At 40.1% G+C, this 24207-nt stretch overlaps 1 protein-coding gene across 1 annotated transcript in view; it reads right to left on the minus strand.

The window, feature by feature from the left end:
* IQCE (IQ motif containing E) overlaps positions 1 to 24207 on the minus strand; it is a 95729-nt gene that overhangs the window by 25562 nt on the left and 45960 nt on the right. The window contains exons 14-19 of the mRNA XM_089682595.1: positions 20692 to 20747; positions 15604 to 15800; positions 14544 to 14624; positions 11756 to 11855; positions 9457 to 9618; positions 1462 to 1488 (exon numbers count right to left, since the gene is read on the minus strand). Coding sequence (XP_089538721.1) covers positions 1462 to 1488; positions 9457 to 9618; positions 11756 to 11855; positions 14544 to 14624; positions 15604 to 15800; positions 20692 to 20747 — 623 coding nt within the window. The remainder of the gene's footprint in view (positions 1 to 1461; positions 1489 to 9456; positions 9619 to 11755; positions 11856 to 14543; positions 14625 to 15603; positions 15801 to 20691; positions 20748 to 24207) is intronic.

The raw sequence follows: 24207 nt of genomic DNA on the forward strand, positions 1-24207 counted from the left end.
TTGCTGTCAACTCTCAAGATGAGATCCAAAGAGCTGTCACTATCAGTGAAGCAAGCCATCATTAGGCTGAAAAAACAAAACAAACCCAGCAGAGAAATAGCAAAAACATTAGGCGTGGCCAAAAAAACTGTTTGGAACATTCTTAAAAAGAAGGAACGCACCGGTGAGCTCAGCAACACCAAAAGACGCGGAAGACCACGGAAAACAACTGTGGTGGATGACCGAAGAATTCTTTCCCTGGTGAAGAAAACACCCTTCACAACAATTGGCCAGATCAAGAACACTCTCCAGGAGGTAGGTGTATGTGTGTCAAAGTCAACAATCAAGAGAAGACTTCACCAGAGTGAAGAGTGAATACAGAGGGTTCACCACAAGATGGAAACCATTGGTGAGCCTCAAAAACAGGAAGGCCAGATTAGAGTTTGCCAAACGACATCTAAAAAAGCCTTCACAGTTCTGGAACAACATCCTATGGACAGATGAGACCAAGATCAACTTGTACCAGAGTGATGGGAAGAGAAGAGTATGGAGAAGGAAAGGAACTGCTCATGATCCTAAGCATACCACCTCATCAGTGAAGCATGGTGGTGGTAGTGTCATGGCGTGGACATGTATGGCTGCCAATGGAACTAGTTCTCTTGTATTTATTGATGATGTGACTGCTGACAAAAGCAGCAGGATGAATTCTGAAGTGTTTCAGGCAATATTATCTGCTCATATTCAGCCAAATGCTTCAGAAGTTATTGGACGCCGCTTCACAGTGCAGATGGACAATGACCCAAAGCATACTGCAAAAGCAACCAAAGAGTTTTTTAAGGGAAAGAAATGGAATGTTATGCAATGGCCAAGTCAATCACCTGACCTGAATCCGATTGAGCATGCATTTCACTTGCTGAAGACAAAACTGAAGGGAAAATGCCCCAAGAACAAGCAGGAGCTGAAGACAGTTGCAGTAGAGGCCTGGCAGAGCATCACCAGGGATGAAACCCAGCGTCTGGTGATGTCTATGCGTTCCAGACTTCAGGCTGTAATTGACTGCAAAGGATTTGCAACCAAGTATTAAAAAGTAAAAGTTTGATTTATGATTATTCTGTCCCATTACTTTTGGTCCCTTAACAAGTGGGAGGCACATATGCAAACTGTTGTAATTCCTACACCGTTCACCTGATTTGGATGTAAATACCCTCAAATTAAAGCTGACAGTCTGCAGTTAAAGCACATCTTGTTAATTTCATTTCAAATCCATTGTGGTGGTTTATAGAGCCAAAAATGTTAGAATTGTGTCCCAATATTTATGGACCTGACTGTACATACACACACTTTCCACGGAACCTGTGAGGACAAGAACTTCAAGACAGCTTCAAGGCTGTCACTACCTAATGAATTACTGACACAAGCAATGCCAACTTCTCATGCTTTAGAAGGACATATTTCATAATCAAATCCAGTATTAGTACTTACATCTTCCAAGTCATGGCCCTCTTCTTTCTGTAAAACAAAGTATTTGGTAAACATTTTGGATTCACAAAAATAAAAGTACATTGCATCACCCAAGATACAGCAAAACTTGTTTCTATAAAGGACACACATGAACTGCCATATTGCTACTCATCTACAATAATGAGCCGACATTCATCTCACAAGCAGCTGTAGAACACGAATTCTAAAGAAAACCTGTCAAGTCAAGCACAGGGGCTGATGCTGCTGAACCCTTTGGGCAAATACTTGGTCTGGGTATCTCTGATTTCCACCCTCTCTGACCTGGAAGAAGCATGCAGCAAGTAAAGTTAGTAAACGGAAAAAAAAAAGTCAGATGGTAAATTGAAACATTTGGACCAATATTATGTACAAAGCCAGGTGCATGGGTAGTTCTTCGGCAGTCCAGAAGTGACCACTGGGAGAGTGGAGTACAGTGGAGAAGCCCTCTTGTTGGTGGGACTTTTAAGGCACGAAGTGGTAAGCTAACAATTAAACAATTTAAAAGAGAATGATTTTTATTTATACAATCTTAAAAAAGACATATGAATTACAATACAAAATATGGCGGTATCACCAGAAGTGATTTTACAGTGAAGATGTAGAAATAAGTCATGAATAAGTAGCATGGGAAAAAAATAGAATATACTAAATTTAGGTATTTTGTCACTGAGTGCCATCTGTAATTAAAACGTGTTTTACAAAAGTGACACAAATCAGGTGTCAAGGCCACCTATACTGCAATAGTCCAGTCATCATTTTACAGAGTCATTATTAAAAGAATTTTTTTTTTTTTACATAGCATTACTAAATAATTCTTTGAGGAGGTCACTGGGCAAAGTGGAACTTTGTCATTGTGTTGCTATATGGAGTCTGGCGGCCACAGCTATAAATGTAGTCAGCTGATAGCTGGTACATAAACAAAAGAAATAAAAAACTAGCTTGTACACTTGCCACAATAGTACCACGATGGACAGGAAATGTCACAAAATACAACGTCCAAGTTCTCTATCAATTGACTTTTTGTCTCCTGGGGTGCTGCAGCTCTCTACTGTCTTCACTGGGGGGGGGGGGGGGAAACGAATACAAAAAAAAACATACAAAGTGTGAGAGCGCACGACAACCCTAGTGTAATACCGTTTTATTGTAGTAAGGGTTAAAAACTTTTCAGATTGCACTCACATTTTCACATAGGTGTCAAGTATGTCTGCATGCAAAAATGATCCACCACATGGTCCCTGTAAGATCTGAAGCCTCTGTGTGATCCACTGCCAACTGCAAGCAAGCAAAGAACTACGCTAGAGGCACAGTGACAGACCACTGGCGTCCCTCCCCACCGCACGTGCGCCCGGTCCAGCCGGCCCTCTGTAGGTGGCTGGTAGCTCCAAGGGATGGCGAATCACAATTTAGGAACACACGTCACAATTGCTCTGATGATGTGCTTTGGAGGCGTGGCCTACTTTGTCAAGTCACACCCACTCCCCACTTATCAAAGGTTTTATAGGGAACAATGGCTCCTCCTGGCATTCGGATCTTAAGAGACCACACCACCTATACAGAGCAGATCAGCGGAAGCTCCTCCTCTCTTCCGGCTCATGATGTAGGAACACATGTCAGGACCACGTCACGATTGTTATGACGATGCGTTTCGGAGGCGGGGCTTCTTTTTCAAGTCACATCCACTCCCGTCTTATCAAAGGTTTTATAGGGAACAATAGCTTCTCTTGGCATTCGGATCTTAAGGGACCACGCCACCTATACAGAGCAGATCAATGGAGGCTCCTCCTCTCTTTCGGCACATGATGTAGGAACACATGTCAGGACCACGTCACGATTGTTATGACGATGCGTTTCGGAGGCGTGGCTCCTTTTTCAAGTCACATCCACTCCCCTCTTATCAAAGGTTTTATAGGGAACGATAGATTCTCTTGGCATTCGGATCTTAAGGGACTACGCCACCTATACAGAGCAGATCAATGGAGGCTCCTCCTCTCTTTCAGCACATGATGTAGGAACACATGTCAGGACCACGTCACGATTGTTATGACGATGCATTTCGGAGGCGTGGCTCCTTTGTCAAGTCACATCCACTCCCCTCTTATCAAAGGTTTTATAGGGAAAAATGGCTCCTCCTGGCATTCTGATCTTAAGGGACCACATAACCTATACATAGCAGATCAGCGGAGGCTCCTCCTCCCTTCCAGCTATCGAGGTGACGTGGTCGTGACGTGTGTTCCTACATTGTGATCCGCCTTCCCTCGGAGCTACCAGCTGCCTACGAAGCGCGGTGCCGGCTGGACCAGGAGCATGAGCGGTAGAGGGGGACACCAGCAGTCTGTCACTGTGCCTCCAGCGCAGATTTCGCTTGCTTGCAGTTGGCAATGGATCACCCAGAGGCTTCAGATCTTACAGGGACCACGCGGAGGACCACTTTACATGCAGACATGCTTGACACCTATGTGAAAATGTGAGTGCAATCTGAAAAGTTTTTAAGCCTTATTACAATAAAACGGTATTACACTAGGGTTGTCGTGCGCTCTCTCATCGTATGTTTTAGCTGATTAGCTGGAACAGCCATGCATTGTAGTCTGCTTTCTAATAACAGTACAGGGAATACTTGGGGAACTGAAAGCCAAGAACAGTTAGGATATAATAGTGGTTTCAGTCCAAAATAGAAATATTATTCCACAAATCTACCTAATAGGTTTTGTTTTCCCATCTAAATTACATCCACAAGGAGCTGGGACATAGTTCCATATCAACTATAAGTGCCAAGTGGCTTTATGATGGCACAAAATACATTCTATGTAAGATATAATAAAAGTTCCCCTTATAGTGCATAAGAACCTTCTATAGTTTTATAATGGCTCATGTGAAAGGACGAAAGAGGGCAGAGAAAAGGCTACAACTAACAAACAGGTACCTACAGTGTAATCCTTCTTACACCTTTTTAAATAGAATGTATAGTGTTTTGTACAGTTGTGTTCAAAATAAAAGCAGTCAGACATCACTAACCTGATCAATCACTGTTTTTGGTAGAAATGATATTTCTACATGGCAAATAATTTACTAGCAGGTGTAGTAGAGTAATAGAAATACAACAGACCCAACAGTCATGACATGCATGCTGCTGATTCTGTGTAATTGAATCACTAATTGAAAGGGGCATGTTCAAAATAATAGCAGTGTGGAGTTCTATTAGTGAGGTCATTCATTCTTTGAAAAACAGGTGGCAATTATTGCCCTTATTTAAGGAAGGAAGGCAGCAAATGTTGTACATGCTGGTTACAGTGTATTTCTCTCTGAAATTCTAAGACATTGTTCAGAAGAACAGCGTACCTTGATTAAAAAGTTGATTGCAGAGGGGAAAACATATAAAGAAGTGCAGAAAATGATAGACTGCTCAGCTAAAATGATCGCAAATGCTTTAAAATGGCAACCAAAACCTGAAAGACGTCGAAAAAAGCGAAAAACTACCATTCGAATGGATAGAAGAATAGCCAAAATGGCAAGGACTCAGCCAACAATCAGCTCCAGGAAGATCAAAGAAGGTCTAAAGTTACCTGTGAGTACTGTTACAATTAGAAGACGCCTATGTGAAGCCAAGCTATCTGCAAGAAGCCCCCACAAAGTCCCACTGTTGAAAAAAAGACGTGCTGAAGAGGTTACAATTTGCCAAAGAACACATTGACTGGCCTAAAGAGAAATGGCGCAACATTTTGTGGACTGATGAAAGTAAGATTGTTCTTTTTGGGTCTAGTGGCCGGAGACAGTTTGTCAGACGACCCCCAAACACTGAATTCAAGCCACAGTACACTGTGAAGACAGTGAAGCATGGTTGCGCAAGCATCATGATATGGGGATGTTTCTCATACTACGGTGTTGGGCCTATTTATCGCATACCAGGGATTGTGGATCAGTTTGAATACATCAGAATACTTGAAGAGGTCATGCTGCCTTATGCTGAAGAGGAAATGCCCTTGAAATGGGTGTTCCAACAAGACAACGACCCCAAACACACCAGTAAACGTGCAACATCTTGGTTCCAGACCAACAAGATTGACGTTATGGAGTGGCCAGCCCAATCCCCCGATCTTAATCCAATAGAAAACTTGCGGGGTGACATCAAAAATGCAGTTTCTGAGGCAAAACCAAGAAATAGAGAAGAACTGTGGAATGTAGTCCAATCATCCTGGGCTGGAATACCTGTTCACAGGTACCAGAAGTTGGTTGACTCCATGCAACACAGATGTACAGCAGTTCTCAGAAACAGTGCTTATACAACGAAATATTCATTAAGTGATTCAAAGGAAAGCAAAATCTTCAAACATTTTTCAGTTTACATAGTGAATGTTTGAGTTTGTAAAGAAGAATACAAACACTGCTATTTTTTTGAACAGTCTAATATTCACTTTTCTTCAATTTTTTTTAGAGGAACAACACAAATTTGATATATTTTTCTTCATGTTTTGATTTGGAATAGAATGTGTAGTGTTCCCAATGCATTTGTGTGTATGGAAATAAAATCTATTAGAAGGATTTTGAGCTTTATTCACTTTTTTCAACACACTGCTATTATTTTGAACACAACTTTATATGCATTTTTGATGATGATAATAGTTATGTATTACAACATCACTAAACGGCAATTTTCTATGAAATCTATGTCCTTTTTTCCCACAAATGGAGCTTTCTTTCGGTGGTATTTGATCGGTTTTTATTTTTTGCGCTATAAACAATAAAAGACCGACAATTTTGAAAAAAAATAAATAAATTTTTACTTTTTGCTATAAAACAACACATCCAGTAAAAAAAAATCAAATTTCATCATAAATTTAGGCCAAAATGTATTCTGCTACATGTCTTTGTTAAAAAAGAAATCCCAATACCTGTAACTGAATTGGTTTACATGAAAGTTATAGCGTCTACAAATGGCGGTATATATACTGGAATTTTTTTTCGTTATACTAGTAATGGTGGCGATCAGCGATGTATAGCGGGACTGCGGCAGCATTCTGACACTGGGGGGGAACTGACTGTCACTGACATCCCCAGTGACAATAATACAGTGATCAGTGCTAATAAAAAGCACTGACACTGTACTAATGACTCTGGGCAGGAAGGGGTTAACATCTGGGACGATATGTGATGTGCGTGTTTTAATGTGTAAGTTCATTGCTATGCAGAGCAATAAAAAGCAGCATGCAGGTGCTGGAAGGGGAGAAATCTTTATTGTTTACACACAGACCTCTCCCCTGTCAGTGTTCCTTGGCAATCGCCAGGTGTCGGCAGAGAATCACCGGCTGGGACCTGGTGATCAACAGCTGTAGCCGTCAATGGCAGTTTAGATAGTGTGCATACGTGCCCCCTACTTGCAAATACAAAATCACATCTATATAGGTGATTTTGCGCAGCCCTGCTGCCTTGTAGCAGTAGTTCTGCTATAGGGAGGTTGGGAAGCGGTTAAATACATGGTAAATATAAGTATAGAGGATTATACGGTGACTTAGAGTATGTGACCAACACTGTCACATAGAGTAACAGATGTATAGAGTATTTCTTTTGACTTCCAGAAGCTGAACAGGGCAAGGAAAGGTAAGTATATACACCTGCAAGAGTCTGAATTAAGAGAACCATACCTATAAAATCTGATTGTACAATTTTCCAATCTACCAACAACTATGTCATGTACGGGACTGGATGATTAGATACAAATGTATTGGCTTGTTTAAGTTTATCCTCATATTACATAGTTTTGGTAAATTTAAAGACAATTGTACAGAGATTGTCCAATCAGATCGTAGAGGCTATCGTAAGCGAATCTAATGCTTTTCCTTGTGTGGACACAGCACAGTTTCACTTTAAGTGCCCTAATCTACCCAACAGAGTTCTGCGTTGTAAGTGGTGAACCATGAAGATATTTCATTGTGATTTGTTGTTCATAAGATCTAAGCAGCAGTCCCCCTGCATCCAATAATCATGATTATTTAGCTCATCAATCCCAAGGACTGGCTTACCAAAACTACAGTTCTCATTATCATTTTATTATTACACATGAAGTAAAAAGTAAGCCTTGAAATTCTTACTTTGAACTTTATAATATTTCATCTAAACCTTTGTATTTAAAGTGTTATTTTAAAATTTCCAAAAAGAAGACTGCCAGCCCTTTTGTTATCTGAAACGCTTAGTGAAGCAAATAGTGCCCCTATGGTCAGAGGAGCTTCTAAATAACATAACAGAATATTGGTTAAAGGAGAAGTTCACCTTTGGGAACATGTTACATATTCCACCTGTTTTTAGAGTGGAACCTGTAACATGTTCCCGATCCTGTAGCCACCGCCCTCTGCCCCTCTCTCCCTATGACAGAAGTACAGGGAGAAGTTCCTCGTACTAGTTGTTGCTTTTCAAAAACAGCGCAGCCCCACACGGCCACGTCATTCATGACCAGTCCTCTGTGAACGAATGGACTACAAATCTCGACAGTCTTAGCGGCTCTCAGCTTGTAGTCGTCAATGAACTCTGTGAGCACTGTGGTAGTTCATTGATCCTTCCTGTCAGAAGTAACAGCTTGCTGGTATGGGACGTACGAGCAAGCAGATACATTGACAGTCTGCAGGAGATCAATGACAGTCTGCATTGCATCAGCAATCTGCTGATCGCTGCTGCAATGCTTTAGAGGCTCCTCACACAAAAAATAATAAATGATAATTTTTTTACCTGCAAAAAATGTGCATTTAATATATTTTTTGTGTAAAGGTGAACTTATCCTTTAAAGCGGAGCGTCACTCTCTCAATCAAATCCTTATGCCGCTAGCATTAGTAAATACATAGGAAAGAACATCATATTTAATTATTTCATTTCTTTACAATCCTGCAATCACTTCCTGGTTTCCTGGTCTAGGCAAATGATGACATACATCCCATGAGTCTTCAGGAGGGGAGGAATGGCTGTCTCAGCTAAGCATGCTCTCCTGTCTACATATACAAAAGGAAGCAGTTGACTAGAACAAAAAAGTCGGTGTATATAAATCCAGAGCAGAGTACAAAATACATCAATAAGGATGCAAATAAGTATCTCTATTATGATCTCAATGATCCTGTAAGGGATATGCTTTAAACAGGGTGAACACATGATCAATCACAGATACTGAATTATACTAGAATTATCTGTGATTGACCGTGTGTTCACCCTGTTTAAAGCATATCCTTCACAGGATCATTGAGATCATAACAGATACTTGTTTTAAAAACATATAAAGTAAGTGAGCGCCTTCTAGTCTATCAATTCCCAGATTACAGCAGCTGTACACAAAAGGCACCATATAAGACCTCTAAAACAGATAAAAAACATAAACGTGCAGCGCTGTTAAAACCAATAAATAAATACATATATAAACATGTAAGAAAGTGCACACAAATATATAAAGTGACACTGTGCATCTATGTATGTGCCACTAGAATATGTGGCCAATATAAACGTGAAAGAAAACACTGTGTCTAAAACATAAGTCCAGAGTGCAGGCGTGAACGAGATCTCAAATGATCTTCTGGTATCCAAAAGACACAGATTGTGGATAAGGTGAGACAATTAAAGTGTAGATTGCGCACTCACCAGATATCATTCATAGTGATCTGTGAAGGAATAAACTACAAGTCCTGTCTTACTCCGCTGCAGATGGCTTGCAGTCCTCAATACTATAAGTGCTCTTATCAGCGCTCTCCTAGTCCACTGACAATTCCTGCAGTTCTGAAACTGAAAGCTTATACAGAGGTATGGGTACAGAGTTGTAGGAAGTATCTGCGATCCACTGATTGCGGGTGCAATGCTCTGCATTTTCTTACTTGCAAAAACATGCACTTATTAAACAAATGTGAACTTAGAGTTTAACAATGAAAAATGCTCTTTGGAAAGGTATAGACTTGCTGTAAATATATTATTTTTCATAGCATGGCAGTACAAAGAAGAGAGGAAAAACTTACCCTGCTTTTATATTGTCTCCAATTCTTCTGGATCACGTGTGCGGCTTCTTGCTGCTCTTGCTTCTCTCTTCCACCAGAGGAACCAGCAGACCCCTTGTGAGATGTCACACTGGATGTACTTCTAGCAGAGCTTGGACGGGACCCTTTTAGCTCACGCTGTGTCTGGAAAAAAAAGCAGATTTCACTTTCCTTTAACAGTGTTTTGGTTGATCATTATAAGAAGACTTCACCTAATTGAAATGATTTGCTCCATTCTATTCAGTAAGGTATTTTGTGATCTTCAGGTTAGTTGGCCTGCTGGAGGTTGCCTTGAGTACAGCTCAACCATGGTAAAGAATGAGGCCTCAATGCACATGTGCAGTATCAAAAGGAGCCGGCCGGCATCTTGTTGAAGAAAATATCACTGGACCAAGGAGGAAGGTAAGTATATATATAATAAAAAATAAATGTATAATATAAATGTAAATAAATAATGTTCACCAATTGTATACAAAAGTCTGTGCTCAAAAAAAACTTTTTTTTTTTTTTTTATTAACAGTTAAAAAAAAAACGTTTTAAGTGAGTGAAATCAATCCATCAAAAAAGGTGTGCACATTCTTCCTCCAGCTCTATTTCCAGCCTCACGCCCCTTTGTGCAGGCGGAGAAATCACAGATAAGGGGGACAGTTAGAAGCTCACTGATTGGCTGCACTGTCCATATTTGTACTAGATGTAGGGTTGTTGGTTTAAATCCCAACCACGGCACCACCTGCCTGGAGTCTGCATGTTCTCCTTGTGTCTGCGTTGGTTTCCTCTGGGTACTTCGGTTTCCCACACTCCAAAGACATGCTGGTTAATTGGATCCTGTCTAAATTGGCCAAAGTATGTGTATGTATCACTGGAAACCGAGAGGAGTGGACACCGTTAGGAGATCGCCTTCTTGCCAGAATTCAAAATGTCCAAGGTGGAAACACGGAGTTGGAGTGGAGCCACGAGCAGAACCATCTCTGCACTACACACCGGGGAATTGTTTGGGGTTAACTCCTAAAGTGCTGTTGGCTTTTTAATACAAAAGCCCAATAGTTCTGGTAAGAGCTCTTATACAGTATGTCTGTTGTTTTCACCAGGATTTTGGAGGTGTCATCTTCCTCCTAATTCACTGAATGTGGGTTTCTTCGTCCCTTTTGATGGTTTGGTTTCACTCACTTAAGTTTTCTTTAGCCGCGGAATTTTGTATACAATTGATGGACTTTAACCACAGCACCACCTGCCTGGAGTTTGAATGTTCTCCTTATGTCTGCGTTGATTTCCTCCGGGTACTCTAGTTTCCTACACTCCAAACACATGCTGGTTAATTGGATGCTGTCTAAATTGGCCCTAGTATGTATATGTATGAGTGAAAGTTAGGGACCTTAGATTGTACACCCCTTGAGGGTTAGGGACTGATGTGAATGTACAGTGTATATGTAAAGCGCTGCGTAAATTTATGGCACTATATAAGTACCTGTAATAAAATTAGACGAAAAATTACTTGGATATTGTGCTTTTAATTGGTCGGCCCGTGTGCCTCTCTGATGCTGATTGGCCGTCGGAGGGCAGGGTTCTCGCAGGGCTCCTTAGTTTAGTGAGTTTAGCTTGGAGTTGAGGATCACCGAAAACCGAGAGGAGCGGACACTGTTAGGAGATCGCCTTCTTGCCAGAATTCAAAATGTCCAAGTTGGAAACACGGAGTTGGAGTGGAGCCATGAGCAGAACCATCTCTGCGCTAAACACCGGGGAATTGTTTGGGGTTAACCCCTAAAGCGCTGTTGGCTTTTTAATACAAAAGCTCAATAGTACTGGTAAGAGCCCTTATACGGCTGTCGTTTTCTCCAGGATCTTACAGGTGTCATCTTCCTCCTCTTATTTCACTGAATGTGGGTTTCTTCCTCTCTTTTGATGGTTTGGTTTCACTCACTTAAAAGTGTTTTTGAGCGCGGACGTTTGTATACAATTGGTGGACTTTAACACTATTTAGCGCTGCACTTTTTTGTTATATATTATAAAGGGATGGTCTCCATTCCGGTGTCAGCTGCTTTTATGTATTATTTAATCTGGGTGCAAAGATTTATTTATATTTAGGAAGGTAAGTATAATCTTAGGCAGGCTGCACTCAGGAGGTGTGGGGCGATTTATTACAGGACAACATTAGCTTAAAATTCTCTACCAGTCCTCTTTACAAATAGAAGATCTTTAAAGACTAAAAAGTAAACGTTCATTTTTCCTGTGAGCGGCTCCATAACACCGCTACTATGATGGAGAGAAGGTAAGAGAAAATAACCTTTTTAACAGCCTCCAGTACAGCCTCTTTCTCCCTTTTCTCGTCCTCCAGTTCAGCCTCCAACCTTTTTATCTTTTGATTAAGTCGATTGATTTCTTCTCTGTTGGATAAAAAAGATTTAATAGGTGATAAAATGTCAATACACTGTGTTCTACAAAAAAAAAAAGACAAAAAAAGAAAAAAAAAAGCCATTACTTGGAAGAGGCATTTTTTTCTTATACATAACAAATTTCAACAACATGAGCAGAAAGATCTTAGTCACATATGGCAGCTTTTTGGCAAATTCAGCCTGCTTTCAATTTCACAAAGGACCAAAGGGATGAATAGAACATGTTACAATCTCTTAGACTTTAAGCTCTTTGCAATCGAAACCTATTTTTTCCCTTTTTTAGTATATATTCTGTACCTCTTGACTATGACCAATGTACCTGTGCCTGAGCAATTAAAAAAAAAAACAATGATACATAAATTTCATAGGACCTTCACCCTCCTACATTACACTTTCCAAAATTTTACTGCTTCTCTATCCTTTCCACAACTGCAGATATATAGTATTTTTTTTTCTTGTACATACTTTTTTTTGTTAAAGTGGTTCAAAAGGCTGAAAGGTTTTTACCTTCATGCATTATATGCAAGAAGGTAAAAAACCTTCAGTGTGCAGCTCTCCCCCAAGCCCCCTGCTGCTGCCATTCACACATTACATATTCAGGCTCTGCAGCAATACACAATGGTTGTGCTTTACTGCTACTGTAATCTTAAAGTCAACCTTTCCTGAAAAAAATACATGGGCTGCCACTGCTTACCTCCCTCTGAGAATATTAGGTATCTACTGTAGTTATTAGGGCTCTTTCACTCCAGGTGCAGTTAGATGCATTTTTGACTGCACTCCAACTGGATTGACCATCTAAAATCCAGGCTATCTTATGGGCAAAGTTCACACCATTACATTACAGTCCAGTTAAAAAAAAAAAAAAAGGAAACGCACTGAAGCGCATCGCAATGCACATAGAAGCCCAAGGAAAGTAAGAAGACGGAAGTGACCTCACAGGACAAATAAATAGAAAAATGTGCATACAAACGGGCATCAACTGCATGCAAACTTGCATCAAAACGCGCATAAAATGCATGCAAATGTGCAAAGAAAAACCATGCCATAGTTGTGCAGTTTCTAATGTGAATAGGCTCTTAAGTTATCTTTCTAGTTTCAATACTCTTTCAAATCACTGACTTGGTAAACATATCATGGATATGGATAGCTCAATTGACCTCCGCCTGCCCTGAAGATGCCTGGCCATACACAGGTTACTGGGTAGAGTCCTGGTTCTGCAAATATCAATTCATGCCTTAAGGCCTTGGCACATCACAGTACCAGTAGGCCTACTTCTCTCACTATTTTTGCAGAACAGAACACGAACCAGAAACCTAATATTAGGCCACTGTGGCAGATTGCCTGGAGCTCAGATTTAAGGTAATCGTCGTAAAACCCAGGTGCCAGAAGCTCCAGTTAAACCTATAAAAAATAAAAGTCAGCAGCGAAAAAACTGTAGCTGCTGACTTTTAAAAAAACAGCTGCTCACCTGTCTCACGATCCAGCGGTGTCCTCACCGCAGCCCCTTTCATCGACTGTCCTCACTCCCCGGCGCCGACATCCTGAGTGTGGGCACCTGGTTGTGACAACTTGCGGCTTCACAGCCAGGTGCCCATTGCACATGCGTGAATAATCCTGCGCCTTGTGAATGGTCCCCGTAGTCTTCTGGAACATGTCATGGGTCTCAGAAGACTACGAGCAAAGAGGGAAAGGAGAGAGACTTCCGTTTCTGATCGCCTAGGTGATTGCAGCAGAAATGGGAGCGGGCACCTGTCAAAATCTCCCCCCCTGCTCCGCAAAGGTGCCAATTCCTCACAGAGAGAGGGGAACCAGTACTTAAAGCGGAACTTCCCCTTGAAGTATCCTGACTCTGAGCATTCCAGCATGAGCAATTAAAGTGGAAGAAAAGCCTAACTATACAGCAACTGTTCCTAAAAATGTTCTTCCCCCTCTCCTCCTACCTATCCTGCTGAACCTGTATAAAAAAGATGTGTGTACTATATTTTCAATTGGCTCTGGTCCAATCACGTGAACCTGCAGTTCTGTGTATGAGAGCACTTAACACCTTTGAATTCCTTGAACCATGACGTCACTCATAGCTTCCCATTTCCCTGCTGTTGTCAGCACTCCCTCCTCTCCCCTGCAGCGGCTACTTACTGACACAGGTAAGCAGAAGCTGTGTGAGATCATGTGACCGAACTGGAGCGGATTGAAAATAGGTAAGTACACACATCTTTTTGTACGGGTTAAGCAGGATAGGTAGGAGGAGAGGGAGAAAAACATTTTTAAGAACAGTTACTGTATAGTTAGGCTTTTCTTCCACTTTAATTGCTCATGCTACAATGCTGAGAGCCTGGATACTCTGCTGAGCTTTGCAGAGCTGGAGTGACTGCCTAAAAATAATATAAAATGCTCAAGTGGTGGATTATTCCAGGCACAGTCATATCATGTGTAGGCAAAGGGCTAGACTTTCTGTAAAATTACAATGGGGTTCTGTGATGTGGCAATGTAAGTGCTTAGCAGACTCCCTATTGAACATTACAGCCTAAAGGTTAATTGGGAGCAAATGACATCATGGAATTATAAGAACACGGCTTTCTCACTGGTTCCCTATAAATTAGCCCATTATCCTCTCATTTTCAACCGCTCATCACACAATCTGCTGCTTTTGATGACCAAGTGCACTCTACTGTCGCTTACCTCTCATCTTTTCTATCCTTCAGACTTTGCATCTTCCCTTCTATGTCTGTCTTTTCTTGTCGCAGTTTTCTGATGTCTGATCTTTGGAAGAGAAAACCGCATTAAATTTTGTATTAATCACTTGGCTACCAGGGCAATTTCTTATTTTTTCACATAAATGTTAAAACCTACTTTTATTTTGCTAGAAAATTACTTGGAATGCCCAAACATTATATATTTACTGAAAGTAGAGGCCCTGGAGAATAAAATGTTGCATTTTTTTATGTCACAATATTTGAGCAGATGTTTATCAAAACAATTTTTCCGGTAAAAAAAATACACTTAAATTAATTTTAGTGCATGCAAACATGATATGAAACCCAATATGATGATGGATCAAGTAAATAGATACCAAACATGTCAAGATTTAAAATTTGCAAACACCTATCAAATGCCAACAAACAAGGGTACCTAAATTGAATTATCCACAGGTGACACTTTTAAACCCTTTACAGGTAATCAGTTAGAGTTAAATGTGAGCTCTGACACTATAACTATTGCTCTCACTCTGATGTTTGCAGTGATAACTCACATATGTGGTGCAATCACTGTTTATATATGCACTTTGGACCAATGTGCACTTTTGCATGTGAGCATGGGGGGTGAGGTGCTTTTAAAATTGGTTTTATGATTCTTCATTATATTAATTTTTTACACTTTTTTTTTTTTCACTTAACTTTGCTATCACATGGGGTGAGCAAGTCCCCTGAGGTGCCTTTGGGCAGCGACAGGTACTGCTTCTTGAGACATCAGGGGTTTATTAGACCCCTGATATCTCCTTGTTCTTCAAAGCATCTGATCAAACCCAGACTGGTTTCCTTGGCCAAGAAAACACAGCTCTGAAACCAGAAGGGACTAAATCTTCCTCAGAGATGGGGGAACAGATGTTCCTCCATGTCCTCTGCGCAGCTAACCTGACTGGTTACAGCGCTCCTGTGCTCCAGCCCCAAGTGTTGTAAAAGTCACTCAGATCACTCTAATTGGACAGCCAATCACTGACGTCAACAATCAGCACACTCACTCCTTGGCAGCAAGCCTCTCCTGTAGTGCAGTTCGATCTTCCTTTACTTTCTTGAGTATGTTCCTTAGCCTCTCACATTCTTCATGTAAATTGGGCGTTGGTCCATCTCCCTCATCAACATTTGGAACTGCACCAAGTCGAGTGGATTTGTCCAGCTCTGTGTTAGATGGATTTGACTTTTCAGCTATTTCTAGTTTCTAAAGACGAGAAAATAAACTGTATGTTTACACATTACATACTTTTTTCTTTCCATTCTTCTAATACAAGCATAAGTTTTGCTGCTACTTTTTAAAATTTCCAGTAGTCTCCAGGCAACCTTCTTATAACACCTTTGGTATTACAGGTTCTGATGAAGCAGGAAAGCAAAATCTTGGTTGGATAAAAGGAACGTTATAGTATCTTCTTCCACGTGTTTGCATAGGTTTATCATGTGACTTTAAAGTAAATCTGTCACCAACCTGGGTAATCATAAATATCAGATAAATTATTTTTAAAATCCTGCTAAACCTGGAGGGCTTTGGGGATACCTGAGACATCTACAAAGTACATCACAGTACAGTTAGTTGGATACTCTTGGATAAGCCACAATATGGGGCAGCTATCCACAGGACGAGCTAGAAAAAATCAAGCGACCAGTTACATTCTTTTTTTATTTTGGGGGGTTTTATTTGGAATTTAAAGCTTGGTTTCTACATACTGGGCATACAGCAAACCTGTAGTAAATTCAAAGATTACAAAATGATTACTGGAATTCAATTGTTGGAGTACACCCCAAGAACCCTAATGTCTATGACATTTAATTTATATCTGTCAGCCTGCAGCTTCAATGTCAGCATTCTGGTCAGCTCCCTTATATCTTTTGCATCCAGTATTGCTCCTCCATGTGACGCCTAGCCTTGCTAATACCTTAGAAAAAATCAATACAGAAAAAAATTGCTGAGCAAAATGTCTGAAGAATTTGTACAGCAGCCACAGTTAATCACCATTTCCTATGAGTTCCATCCAGTTGCCATAATCTGGCATTATGGCCACTAGATTGAACTGATGATCATGGGAAATAAATGTATGCAAATTACTGTGATTATTTGTGGTGGCTATGCAACTTCTTGAAACATTTGTAGAATTAATTTTTTATACATAGACCTCTTTGTTAAAGGGTTAGTTCACCTTTACATAAACAAATTACTAAAGCCTAACCCAGGAGAGGGAGAAGCCATACAAGGAGACAGTTGTTTTGCTGTGCTCACATGCTAATGAGGAGCATTGCTTAGAAGAGGAGGGAGCAGAGTGACAGCAGAGTGACAGAGAGATATTGGGGTTGATTTACTAAAACTGGAGAGCGCACAATCTGGTGAAGCACCGCATGGCATGGTAGCCAATCAGCATCTAACTCCAGCTTGTTCAATTAAGCTTAATTAATTATAGGTACTTATATAGCGCCATCAATTTACGCAGCGATTTATAGATATATATTGTACATGTGCTGCTTTGACAAAAAAAAAAACTGGAAGCTGATTGGTTTCTATGCAGAGCTGCACCCGAGTTTGCACTCTCCAGTTTTAGTAAATCAACCCCATTAGGTCTTTGTCACTTCCTGTGAACTGAACAGATTTTGGGTTTAGATACACTTTAACTGAAGCAGCCAAAGTGTACAGCAGTAATAACTTAGTGATGCTGATCATGTGGAGGAATCATGCATATCTACTCGAAGACTGCATTTGTTTACAGTACACTACACTACACTGCACTGCATATTTGGCTGTTGAGTGCTAGCCTTGAAAAAGGCGATACCCCTTCAATTTGACAACAATTCACAACTTAACCCCTTAGTGACTGAGGGCAAAACAAATGCTAATGCCTGAACACAATTTTGCAACTTTGACATGTGTTAATAAAACTGAACATATCGCAACTACTTTGTGTATCCAGGTGGATTATACTTTTTTTTTTTTTTTTTTTCAGGACAAATTGGGTTTTCATTTTAGTGGTAAATGGTAATGGGTATCTCCTGAGTTTTTTTTGTATTATCAAAGGAGAACTCCTAAAATAGTAAAAAAAAAAAGTTTTTAAATTTAGTTGTATATTTCTAGCTATTATCATAATTTACCACCAAAGAACAACCCAAAATAAATTCTCCTCCTGACTATCCCAGTGAAATCACATGTGTATGTTTGTTGTTGTTTGTACAAGTACAGCCCAGAAACAATAGTGTGCATTTTGCGTTTGTATTCTACCAAAAAAAATATTAAAAAAATATAAAAATATTTAAAAAAAAAAAAAAAAATCCTACCCAAAATATACTAACTCTGACCTTTGACCCTGACCCTAACACTAACCCTGACCAAGATCAAACCTTGACCTGGCTATTTTTTAAATTTATTTTAACACATTTTTTGTTTGTTTACATCATTCCTCACTGCAAGGAGAGAAAGATACAATGCATCTTTTTCTCCATTCAAAGGAGAAAGAAAACACATTGGCAGGCTGCACAGTGACTGATCACTGTGATAGCCAATCAGAGGATATCACAGCAATCAGGTGACTGGAAGTCTCGATTGTTAGTACAAGACCCAGGGCTCTTGATAAGCTGTGCAGCACGCTCCCAGCACAAACACAGGTACCACATATATGGGGCCTAATGGATAAAGACCCACTTCAGTAAGGCCACATATATGCATATGGTTGATGGGAAGAAATTGAAGAAAAACTCCCTTAGCCTCCCAAATGATCTGCTAGTGTTCTATACAAACATTCTGCTGCTTCTAATGTTCCTCCCCTCATCCAAGCTGGATTTGTGGGCATGCCAACTGTTGAGTGGTGGCAGTGTTCGGTTTCTAGCGCCCCCTGTGTAGTAAGTGTGCCTGTCACTTGCCCTAACATCATTTGAAGATGTCAGTTACACAGACTTGGAAACATCCCCACAGCCTCATTCTGACACCCCAGCCTATATGACAGAGCATATATAAAAAGAGCACAGGAAAGGCTCTGCTGTGAACTTGCCTGTATTGTGAACTGTTTGGCTGACATGTCCACTTACCATTGCATTCCAAGTGACAAGCAAGCCCATGGAGGCACAGACAGACAGTTGTCACCACTCAACCCGATTATTCAACTCCTTGGTATTGTGTGGTTCAGGGGTAGGCAACCTGCGGCTCTCCAGCTGTTGCAGGACTACAAGTTCTATCATGCCTCTGCAAGTCATAGCTGTAACTGCCAGTTTTGTAATGTTGCAATGCTGCATGGGAAATGTAGTTCCACAACAGCTAGAGAGCCGCAGGTTGCCTACCCCTGGTGTGGTTGGACAGCAGAAGGGGGGAAAGGGGTGTGCTGTCAAAGATGTGATTTTGGCTTGTTCAGGGGCTAAAAAGAAGAGACAAAGTGTTACTTGAACTTTGCAACCTAGGGAACCAGATCACCCAAACAGTTTATGTGAAACTTCTTTTTTAACCACTTCAAGTTCGGACACTTTCACCCCATTCCAGTCCAGGCCAATTTTCAGCTTTCAGCGCTTTCACACTCTGAATGACAATTGCGCGGTCATGCAACACTGTACCCAAATTAAATTTTTAGCATTTTTTTGAGACAGATAAAACTTTCTTTTTGTGGTATTTATTCACCACTGGGATTTTTATTTTTTTGCTATATAAATTAAAAAGACCAAAAATTTTCTTCATAAAATTTTGCAAATAATCTTTATTCCTTAATCATTGCCACAATGTATTCATCTTTTTTTGTAAAAAAAAAAAAAAAACCCAAATCAGTAAAAATAATTTTTCAAAAATGTTTTTTACAATTTTATTTTATTATTTTTGTATTTATTTGTTTTTATATACTGTCACCGTAGCAGTACAGTGTCACCATAGTGATACTGTACTACTTGTGGGGGGTGGTGATGATTTTTAAAAATTTTTTTTTTTTACACTGATTGCTTTTACACCCATAAAGGCTGTAAAAGCAATAATTTTTCCTTCTCTCTGGCTGCATTCCTGTAGCCATTGAACAATACTGTGAGACCTGTAATTGGTCACAACTTGTCACATGGTACAAGGCTGTTGTGAATAGCCTTGTACCATGTGACCTCTGTGATCATTCACAGAAGTAGTAAACAATGATGTCAGGCAGTGACATCTTGTTTACTACTGTTCATGTGATCACTGGCCAATCAGTGATCATATGAATTGGGACCTCACACAGCAGTCCCATACATCGATCTGTGTCCACCGGACACAGATCACGGCACTGCGTGCTCCCAATCAGCTGCTGCACCTGCAGTGTTCTAATGAGGAGAGCTGCAAAGTCTGCATCCCTTTAGATGTGATTTCCCTTTGAGAGTATCTCACAAAAAATGACATTTTTGATACAGGGGATGCTCAAAATCTGACTTGTATCTTAGTGCAGACTTCTAGGAAAATCAGTGAGCCAAACAGTACAAACAGGAAATTGCATTTGGAGGGGGGGCAGGATGTTCTGTACACCATCTGTGTACAGAACATCTCCAGGTAGCCATATTGCATTGCATTTTACAGAAAGTTACAGCGCTGCAGATTGAAAAGAAAAAGTCATTTTTATTAACACCCAATTAAAATAGGACTTTTGTATATGCTATATATTTTTTTTGTTATTTGCTATTTTTTTTCCCTCAAAAGTGGCATTTACCCTTTAACCATGGAGAATGTATTAGTTTTCTTCTTTCAAGTTTTTTTACTTTTTTTTTAAATGATGATCCTGCCAGTAACACATTTTCTATTGGTGACAACGCTCACTCATGATTCTGTATCTATGGAGAGGCAATGAAGTTGGGAACACTGTGACTGATAACAGTGATAAGAGTGTAGCACGAGCACAGAGCACAGGACTGGGTTATCAGCTCACTAGATTTATGGCAGATTCAATGGATATTTTTTTTCCTACTTATCAAACATACAAAAAAACAAAGCATAATGAATGGTATATATTAACAGACCAAAATTGAATAATAAGAGACATTCATTGTTAGGGTTTACACAAACTCTAAAATATTCTGCAGCATTACAGAGGTGGTTTGATGAGTGTTTAAAAGGTTGTGAAATGCCATATTTTAAATCTCACCTTTTCCAGCTCTGAGATCTTCCTCACCAACCTCTGTTTGCTCCATTCGTTGTACCCTAAGCAGAAAATACATATCTGAGAAAAAAATATGGACATGGCTACAGGAAATGATGTAGCAATATGGGCAGCACAGTGCCTAAATGGTTAGCACTTCCACCTGGCAGTACTAGGGTCATCGGTTCAAATCCCAACCATGGCACCACCTGCATGGCGCAGTAGGATAAAGGAGGAGAATAAAGGAGCAGTAGGATGAAGGAGGAGAATAAAGGCGCGGTAGGATAAAGGAGGAGAATAAAGGCGCAGTAGGATGAAGGAGGAGAATAAAGGAGCAGTAGGATGAAGGAGGAGAATAAAAGAGCAGTAGGATAAAGGAGGAGAATAAAGGCGCAGTAGGATGAAGGAGGAGAATAAAGGAGAAGTAGGATAAAGGAGGAGAATAAAGGAGGAGAATAAAGGAGCAGTAGGATAAAGGAGGAGAATAAAAGGAGCAGTAGCAGATGGTTATCATCCTTCTGTTCACCCTGTTCTCCATTTCTGTCAACTTCCTCCTTTTCAGTTCATTTTCATGTAGCATTCCTAATTGGCAACCTTGTTTGCTTCTTCCTCATCTAGCCTGAGTGCTGCTGCACAGGGCACTGCAAGTTCTATTGAAGTATTTACATTAAATGCATTAACACTGTGTTCCAGGCAGATGTAAATAAAAGTGTTACTAAACCCACAACAGTAAATTCAGGCTGTATATGCAGTAAAGCATGCTTGTTATACTCACTGTGGAACCTTATGGGTTAATCCTCTGCATTGTGTAAGAACGCTGCTTGATCCTGACTTCTCTAATCCTCCCCTTCTTAGAGCGCCCTTGTCTTATATCCTGATAAGATATACCAGGCACTATTCACATGTTCAGTTTGGTGTGTATTGCTAGAGAGAATTGTTTTTCTTGGGAGAGTGCATGTGATCAGCACAGGGCCCTGACAGAGGTCAGGGGTTCTACATCCTCCTAGAGCAAAATGAAAAAAACTCCTCCTACAAGCTTTAACATGTGCTTGGCTGGACACTGATAGAAGTCACAAGACTGCTATATACTACTGATGAGAAAAGGTATTTATCAGTTTATATTTACTAAAATAATTGCATTTCCATGTTCGGTTTACTGTGGGAGACCAGATATAGTGGATGCAGGGTCCTGGGTTTAGTAACACTTTACTACAGCTCTGTAATCATTAATACATCATTAAATGTATTTTTAAATGCAAGTAGTGTAAGGACCTGGATTCAACCTGGTATCACCCTCTTGCAGTCCCTGTACAACAGAGCTGGGTCTGAGAGGAAGAAGCAGCACAAAAAGCCAATCAGTTCATGTGCTGATAGAAGAAAAAGCATAGTGACAAAGAGATGAGCTTATCATTGAGATTCTTTCTCTTTCACAGTCCAATCAAAGACTGGGTGGGTCCAATACGACCTGGGCTCTCAGAGAAAGAGGGTTGAATAATGTTGGCTATCAGACTGAGGATATCTAGTGGCAGAAAGATATACTGTGAGGGAAATCACTGGAGTTAGGGCTCATTTACCGCACAATCTATGCGTTCAGTGTGCGTTTCTGCATGCATGTTTGAATGCATTTTCAGTGCACTTGCAGTGAGTTTTTTGGAGCAATTTTTTCATGTATTTATTTCATTTAAATATATTTGTTGTGTTTACGCGTGTTTGCATGTATTCATTCGTGTTTGCATGTGTTCATGTGCATGTTTAAGTGCTTGTGCAGCATTACAAAAATGCAGCATGGTGTTCTTTTTTTTAAAATGCACATGAAAGCACTGCAATAATGTAAACTAGGCTCATTGAAACAGAATAATTTTTCTTGCATATGCATTCATACTACGCTTATGCTGCATTTAAAAACGCACCTGACTACATCTGGTGTAAATGAGCCCTAAAGGTGAATATGGCAGCAAAAGCTGGCCTTATTATTTTATCTTTCAATGAACTATTCATTTTTATCTTGTTATTTTCAGCTGCAATTCTGCTTTAAATATTTAAAAAATATATATTAAATTATTAATTAACAAATACAACGCTTTTGTACTTTCTTGCACACAATACTTGCACACAATATTGATATATAAACATCAGATATTCTTGGCAGAAAAAATGCGGGAATAAGTTGTATAGCACTTGCGTGCACTTGTGCGTGTACATACACATTTGTAAAAATTAATCTATGCAGATTTTTTTTTTTTTTAGGCCCATTAAAAATAATGGACTACTTTTAAATCAGTAAACAAAAATGCCTCAACAGTAAAATCAGTCTGCATATGCATTGAAGCATGCTTGTTATACTCACTGTGGAACCTCTGGGGTTAATTCTCTGCATTGTATAAAAAAGGCTGTTTGATCCTGTCTTCTCTGCTCTTCCTTTTGTTCAAATGTCCACTCCGAAAAGACAGACTGAACCCACAGCCCTTCTGCATATGCTCAGTTTAGTGTGTATTGCTAGAGAGGTTTTATTTTTTCCCTTGGGAGAGTGCATGTGATCAGCACAGAGCCAATCAGCACTGTCTAGATAGAGGTCAGGGGTTCTACATCCTCCTAGAGCAGAAAGAAAAGTCCTCCTACAAGCTTTAACCAGGGCTCTGCTTAAGTCACAAGACTGCTATATACTACTGATGAGAAAAGGTATTTAGCAGTTTATAATTACTAAAATAACTGCATTTGCATGTTGTGTGTACTGTGGGAGACCAGATATAGTGAATGCAGGGTCCGGGGTTTAGTAACACTTTAATACCTAAAGACATGGCATTTTTAAGATGTCCCAAGAGACTAGAGACTTTAATGTGTCTTTTATATCTGTGTGGAGTTTGACTTTTGGGTAATTAGTAAACATTTGAATGCTGTGAAAAAAATATAATACTTTAAAGGATAAGTTCACCTTTCCGTAAAAAATAATAAATGCACATTTTTTTGCAGGTAAAAAAATGTGAATTTATTATTTTTGTCTGCAGGAGCCTGTAAAGCATTACACCAGTGATCATCAGATCACTGGAGCAATGCAGGTCTCCTGCAGATCTGTCAGAATATCTGCTTGCTCATACGGGATGTACGAGCAAGCAGATATAATGATAGGAAGACATCAATGAACTACCACGGTGCTCCATAGTGCGTGGTAGTTCATTGAGGACTGCAAGCTGACAGCCGCTAAGGCTGTCGGAACTTGTAGTCTCTCATTCACAGAGGACTGTGAATGAGTGACGCAGTCAGAGCCCCACATGGCCACGTTTTTAAAACATTTGACAGCTAGGAAGGGAGTATGGGAGTAACATGTTATGAAAGGTGAACTTATCCTTTAACCACTTGCCTACTGGGCACTTTCCCCCCTTCCTATTCAGGCCAATTTTCAGCTTTCAGCGCTGTCGCACTTTGAATGACAATTGCGTGGTCATGCAACACTGTACCCATATGAAATGTTTATCATTTTTTTTTAGACAGATAGAGCTTTCTTTTGGTGGTATTTAATCACCA

This window comes from Staurois parvus, unplaced genomic scaffold (genome assembly GCF_062004578.1).
Source record: "Staurois parvus isolate SC_StPar_1 unplaced genomic scaffold, SC_StPar_1.0 ptg000018l, whole genome shotgun sequence".
Classification (NCBI taxonomy): domain Eukaryota; kingdom Metazoa; phylum Chordata; class Amphibia; order Anura; family Ranidae; genus Staurois; species Staurois parvus.